General features: G+C 35.4%; 1 protein-coding gene across 1 annotated transcript in view; it reads right to left on the bottom strand.

Annotated features, from left to right (window-relative positions):
* LOC102494318 (triadin) overlaps positions 1-7492 on the bottom strand; it is a 126929-nt gene that overhangs the window by 79378 nt on the left and 40059 nt on the right. The window contains exon 2 of the mRNA XM_006161620.3: positions 2340-2549. Coding sequence (XP_006161682.1) covers positions 2340-2549 — 210 coding nt within the window. The remainder of the gene's footprint in view (positions 1-2339; positions 2550-7492) is intronic.

The following is a 7492-nucleotide window of genomic DNA, read 5'->3' as shown; positions in this document are numbered from 1 at the left end:
GTGGAAAACGCAATAATAGTCCCCAAAAAAAAAAAAAAAAAAAAAGAACTACTGCATGATCCAATGATCCCACTAGTGGATATAGTCTCCCCAGAAAGGAAATCAGTGTGGAAAAAAAGGCTTTTGTCATCCCACGTTTATTGCAGCATTATTCACAATAGCTAAGATATTGAATCAACCTAAGTGCCCAACAGCTGATAAATGGATAAGGAAAATGTGGTATATATATGCAATTACTATTATTCATATATAAAAAAGGAAACCTTGTCATTGGCGGTAGCATGGTAAAACCAGGAGGAAATAATGCTAAGTGAAATAAACCAGGCACTGAAAGACCAGCACCACACAGTCTTACCCATTACTGGAAGCTAAAAGATCCTACTACAGCGAAGCAGAGAGTGCAAAGGTAGATAGGAGGAGTAGGGAAGGGAGAGTGTATGGAGAAGGCCAGAAGTTGGTGAACGCATGCAAGAATGTAAGTAAATAAGGGGCATAAGTTACAGAGTACTCCAGCACAGTAACTAATGTATACTTCAAAATAGCTGGATGAGGATCTAGAATGTTCAAAATGCAAGTTAGTAATAAACATGTGAGACAGTGGGTTTGTTTATTTCATGATTTGATCATTACATTTTGCGTAAATATATTGAAAATATACCCCCAAAGTATGCATCCTTATTATATGTCTACTAAAAATTACAATGTAAAATGTGATAGCATACATTTCTTTGTTTATTCATTTACTATTTGTTGAACACCGACTGACTTCTTTATCAAAAAACTCACAATCAATCATGGGTATTAGTTATAGAAACAGAAAAATGCAATTTTAGAAACATGAAAAGCTTTTTTTTCTTGCTATAGGGCGTGTGTGCTAGCCAGAAAGACAGAGAGAGAAAGAGAGACAGAAAGTGACAAATCACCCCCCGGGGGAATAGCCACTCTGCAATCCCTTCTCCTCCATTCTCCTCTCGGGATCCTAGGCACGCACGCACACGCACCCAGCGTGAGTTTAAGCCACCGGGTCTGGGACTTGAACCGCAGTCGACTACATGGGAGTCCAGCAATATAGCCATTACACTAACTGCTAGTCCCAGAAATATAAAAAGCTTTTGATTAAATAGTTGGACAGTATAATCAGAGAAGGATAAATCAGAAATTTATTAGGCCATAATGAAAAGGCATTGCTATTACCTGTACTCTCGCAGGTAGTAAGGTAAGAGTAAGGTGCTGGACTCCCACATGGCCAATCCAGACAAAGATCTGGTGTCTTGAAAATCATGCCAGTGTATGTGCATGTGTGCCCAAAATCCTGAGAGGAGAATGGAGAAGGGATTGTGGCTTGGCCGTCCCCCTTGAGGGATTTCTCACATTCCCTGTCTGTCTCTTTCTTATCTGACAAGAACATGCACCCTATGCCAAAAACTTAAAAGCAAAAAACAAACTAAAACAAAAAAGAAGAAGGAGGGAAAATACATCTTTCCTAACTTGAGTTAGTCTTATTTTATTTCAAACCCATAAGGACAAATAGACACTCAGATATCATATCTTATTACAAATTATTTTAGGGAAATCCTTTATATACTAGTTTCAGGAACTTAAAATTAAAATTAGGTGATTTGGTGGGAGGAACAAAGGGTATGTCTGGAAAGGAAGTTAGGGCCAGACAATAGAGAGGTGCTAAAATCTTTACAATATTTTCTCTGTATCCATTTTTTTTTTAATTTTTTAATTTCCATGTGCTCACCAGAGGCAGAAAGACAGAAGAGGGAGAAAGCATCCCCCAGTGGGCCATGATCAAGCTGCAACCTCTGCTTTTCTATTTCTCCATCTGTCAGGAGGTTTGGCATGCATGTTTGTGTGGCCAGCATATTTACATGGCTTTGGGGCTGGGATTCAAATAACAGTGAGCTATATGAGACCCAGCTCCCTTAACCACTGCCCCCAAAACTTTTCCCCTTGGTTTGATTTGGTTTTATATTGCCAAGTATAAAACCTGTAAATCATTCTTTATTAATGCTTGATAAAGTACCAGTTACAAAACTAAGTTACCACCCAGTCTTTTCAATCCTTATCTTTGTGAAACTGCAACCTGCAACCTTTGTTCAGTTCTACCAAAAAAAAAAAAGGATATTGATTTCATTTGAAACCACTGAGTATAACAAAGACTACTATCTAATAGAAGGAAAAGGGAAAGAAGAAAATGGACTTTAGTGACTCGCAGGCACATTCCTGGGGTTCTTTATTTCTCATACTAAGACAGAGTGAAGAGAAACAAATCCAGAACCAGAGAGAATATTGTCTCTTTTCATTTGCAAACCAAATTTCATGCCTCTTACCTGAAAAGTTTTTATAATCCACTAAATCAAACATAACAACGGCAACAGCTGACCACGTGATAATCAACGCAATGACCAGAAGCCAGGCTGCAGGGGAGCTGAACGTCGTCACAATGTCCTCTGTGACTGTCCTCTTCAGCACTTTTCCAGGGGACTTGGGCACAGACCCATTTTTGCTGTCTATCACAGTTGTGGTTGTGGATGCATTTCCTAATCAAATGTTCAGAAAGAAAAATATAGTTAAGAAAGTCACATCGAGTAAGGATGACATAAAACACAGATTATATGAGTTTTGTTTGTACCTATCTATGCCATTTTCTATACTGTAACACGCCTTGTTAGTGGCAGAACCTGGCCTTCCTACACACTCCACATCATCTCTGTCTGCACACACACACACACACACACACACACACACACACACATGAATGTATATTTTAAGTATGAATCACATTGCCTGTAATAATTTAAGAATTTCATATCTAAGAAAGAAAATTTTGATTAATCATGTTCTAATGTACATAATTAAAGTTTTCCAGTTTTACTATTTATCTCAAAATTACACACTTCTTTATACTGGATTAAAAAGCAAATCTAAATCTTTAAATTTCTTTAACATTTTTCACAAAGTAAATGTCACCTAACTGAAAGAGTGACTGTCATTACCCTTTGAATGTGTTAAATAATCATTGACTATTTTAGTCTTTTAAAACTGAGAGAGGGCCAGCCTGTGGCACGGTGCTAAGTTGACTAGATCACACAAGGCCAACTATACAGTTCGAGTCCCGGACTTGGCAGTTTGGGAAATGTGCCAGGCATGTGTGCATGTGTGCCTAAAATACTGAAAGGAGAATGGAGGAGATGGGATTGTAAAGTGGCCATTCCCACTACCCCAGGAATTTCTCACTTCCCCACACCCATTCTCTCTCCCAGAACACACATCACTTATGAAAAATTTTTAAAAATAAAAAAGACAAAAATGAGTAAAATTCTTTGCACTCCTTAAAGGCCTCAGAGTGAAATTAAAGTGTGCTTTCCATTTTTATCATCTCTGCCTTTGCATTCTTTCTTTCAGTTACTTCTCACTTTTGCATGGTAACAGTCCAGCAGAAAAGTTACATGGTGGGTTCTAGAACTCCTGATTTCTCCCTGTATTACCAGAATGGTTGGAAGAGTGCTATTACACTACATCTCTACATGAGAAATATCTATAGCTAATGGTAAGACACTATCTGCAATTCTGTAATGTAGAGAAACAACTCATCCACCTTGATACATGAGAATTATATGATAAATGGGAATACTAAAACTACAATTACATTATTACCAATGCCACCATCATTATTACTACTACTGTCTCTACTACTAGCACTATGAGTATGATTCTGACTCTATTATTATCATGATAAGGAAAGACTGGATGAGCACAATTAACTTCAGAAACAAAGGTTCAAAGAATAACACTTCAGTGAATGCAGGCATTTATTACCACTTAAAAAGCACATGCATTAGGCTATGTTGTTTTGGGGGAATCAAAAAATATTCTATGACTCAGTATCTTTTCCAAAGAATTAACTTATTTCTTGTAGTACAGGAAAAGACAAACACACATTGTAATTTATCCATATAAGTAGGGGCTGTTTTGCCCCATTAGCAAAATTAAGAGAAATGTTCTATAACAGAGTTATTTCATTGTACTATAAACATTATCAATATCATTGAATTTTTTTTTTTTGGAGAGATTTTTCACTGTAGGGCGCGTGCGCTCGCCAGACAGACAGAGAGAGACATAGAGACAGAAAGCGAGAAATCACCCCCCCAGGGGGGATGGTCACGCCGCAATCCCTTCTCCTCCATTCTCCTCTCGGGATCTTGGGCACGCACGCACACACGTCCGGCGTGAGTTTTAAGCCACCGGGTCTGGGACACGAACCGCGGTCGACTACGTGGGAGTCCAGCGACATAGCCATTACACTAACTGCTGGTTCCCCCAATATCATTGAATTTTTAAAAGAATTATTTATTTAATTTTATATATTATTGTTGTTGTTATTATTATTACTTTTAAATTCATCCAGGGATGGCAGGGAGAAAGCAAGCCACCAGGTCCAGGACTTGAACCAGAGTTGGTCATGTGGGAAACCAGTGCCTCAACCACCACTGCTGGCCCCCTCACTGAATTCTTTAAACTGGAAAAATGAAGTTTGAGTCTGGCAAACAAATATGTATACACAGTGTTCTCAAAGTATTATATAAATCCAGTTCATAAGGCAAGTTTTGGGTATTGGGGAAGAAAATATTTCTCTAGTTAATAAAGTTTTACACTTTTTGTTTCATTAGTTATAAATGGTACTATACTTCCATTTCTAAAAATAGGATAAATAACTATGAGTATGCAGGGAAAAGAAAATCAAATACATCCAAGAGTACCTATTAATAGGTAGTAATAGACATATATAACTAATACAACTATTTTTTAGATAACTGTAAGTCCAGGCCTAGATTTTCAAAAGATTAAAAAAACTGATGAAGAACAGCAGGTGGTGAAATGATTAATTAAGGTTTTTAAATGACTTTAGGTAAAAACAAAAATAGTGACAAAAAATCTTTTCTTTCCCCAAAACACTATTAGAATACATAAGTTCAAGTACTCAGTTTAGTGGAAATGATAGCAAGGTGGAAAAATATCTTTAAAAAGCAGATTTCAGAGATTGCACTTGAGGTGGTACTCAAAGAAGTACAAATTATAAAGAACTCATATTATATCCTTTCATTGATTTTTTTGTGCCGAATTCCCATCACTCCTAATGGTAGTTCTGAAAATGGAAGTGATAGGAGTGCTTTGAAATTCGATTTAGGACCCAAGTGGGCAACAAGTGAATCAAACCGTTGCCATAATGATTTACAGGACAGTAAATGAATTATGAGTGTTCAGAGTGGCCCACCTGCAATTTGATAAGTTTCTAATCTCCAGTTTTTTAACCTCTGTAGGGCTTTGTACTACTACTAAGTAGAAAACATCTAGAGAATTGCTTCTGCACTTAAGATGCACTTCAGTGAGTTGTGTATTAGAGTATGTCTGTAGACAATAACACATATACTTGCTTGATATCTTGAAACTGAAAGCGTAAATTTACTGAAATTTGATACAAATTAATTGAATCCCAACGACATTTTTAAAAAGCAGACAATTTTAAAAGGAAAATGAATTTCTGTATTTCTTCCATTTTTTGACCAGAAAAACGAGAAACTACATACACTTAGAAATAATGCAAATTCAGAAGGAAAATATGATGTTTTATATTTTTAAAGAACTGACATAATGTAAATTCCTAATCTTAATTAACTTTATGATAGTATCAATTATGGTACAATTTTTCAATAGATAGAAATGGTCAATTTAATGCTAAATTATTGCTTTATTATGCTTGTTTCTTGTCTTCACATCCTCAAAATTTCCACCTAAGAATTAATCAGGACTCAAAGGTAATGAAAATATATTCTGAATATCAACCACAAAGCCATAAGCAATTTGAAAGTAATCTGAAGGTTATCTTGCCTAAAGAAAATTACGTGTTGCCTTTGTTATAAAACACACTAAGCTGTACCTTTCATTTCCCATGCAGATTTGCTGCAGAAGTCACACAGAGCCAAGAGGAATAAAATTTAGAGGGAATAAATTGCCTTCTTTGACAGCTGGCCAAGATAAATGCAAAGAACACAGTGTGTAATCTGAGATTATTTAATGTTAGAAAGGCACTTTAAAGAGGACAAAAGCTAGTTATTGATATGGTGAAAAAAAAACGAGAGGTAAATATTCCTGAGCAATTTGATATAGACTATGCTTTGAAAACATCTCTGAATTGAAGCAAAGAAGCTAGAGTATGTGACGATGCTTCTCCTGCCTCCTTTTTAAGTCTATTCCTTTTGATTTCATACAAATTATTTTGATTGCTGGACAGATAGATCAGGTTCAAAAGTAGTGGGGATCTAACTGAATAGTCGTGTGATTCTGCCTTATAAAATAAAATGAAGTGTTGCTTATGGAATGGCTCTAAAGACTGCCTTCACAGTCGGGATCTGCACAGAAGAATGAATCATAAGCTTCCTGATAGAAGTCACTTAACCTCATCATGCTTTGTTGATCAGATGAAGAAACTGCCAAGTGCACTTGCCCATTACTATTCCTACAGTATATCAGCAATGTAATCTATTCCAGCAGGCTTAAGGAAGTCACCTATATTATAAAATGGTATAAATAAAATATTCCATTCTCATTACATGAAAGCATTCATTATGAATTTTGCATTTCCCTATATGATACTGGTTTGTGTAGTACTCTTACACTATTTTTTTTCTTCAAGAACTACAGAGCAAAAGAAATAGAGGAACTGTATACTACCATTGGTATCATAAAAAATGATATTCTTAAATTACATCAAGAATATCATTACCAATTAATTACATATAAGAATTACTCTTACTGTATCTTTTGTGTTCCAAAAAACATGCCTGTAAATAAGAACTTTGTAGAAATTCTATTGAAAAAACCTTAAGGCAAATAAATCAAAAAGTGAAAAAAATCCATCTTTTAACTTACATATTTTATCAATTCCAGCATTTGCAGAATTTCTCTATCATATGCATATAAAGCTTCAAAGATTAAATTACGTTTTCTACAAGTGTATATAATCTGAATGAAAATAAATTTTGATAGGTAAAATAAACTCGTTAATTCACAAAAATTATTTTCATAAAAATAATCATATATTTTAATTGAAATATTTAATATTGATAAGCCATATGAAGAAATAAGAAATAATGCCTTAAGAAATAACAACATAGAATAAGTTTTAGATGCATCCCAACTCTAGGCACTTCAAATAAACAATAAAAACATGTTTTCTCTCTTTCAAAGATAGTAATTACTTTTGTCTCAAGTCAGAAACGGTCCTCTGCCAATTTCAATGAAAGTCATAGACTGCCACCTTTTCTCCTGGGTTTTTGGTGTATGATCATCACAGCACAATTTCAGAGGACATTTTGCCTACCTGATCTGTCTACAAAATAAGTATGCACTTCAAGAAAATAATAATAATTATCTAACACTCCTTCCTAACAATCCTTCCTACCCATCCACTCTGTACACTCTT

Source organism: Tupaia chinensis, unplaced genomic scaffold (assembly GCF_000334495.1).
Source record: "Tupaia chinensis unplaced genomic scaffold, TupChi_1.0 Scaffold138683_1, whole genome shotgun sequence".
Taxonomy (NCBI): domain Eukaryota; kingdom Metazoa; phylum Chordata; class Mammalia; order Scandentia; family Tupaiidae; genus Tupaia; species Tupaia belangeri.
This window is presented reverse-complemented; position numbering and strand designations above follow the sequence as displayed.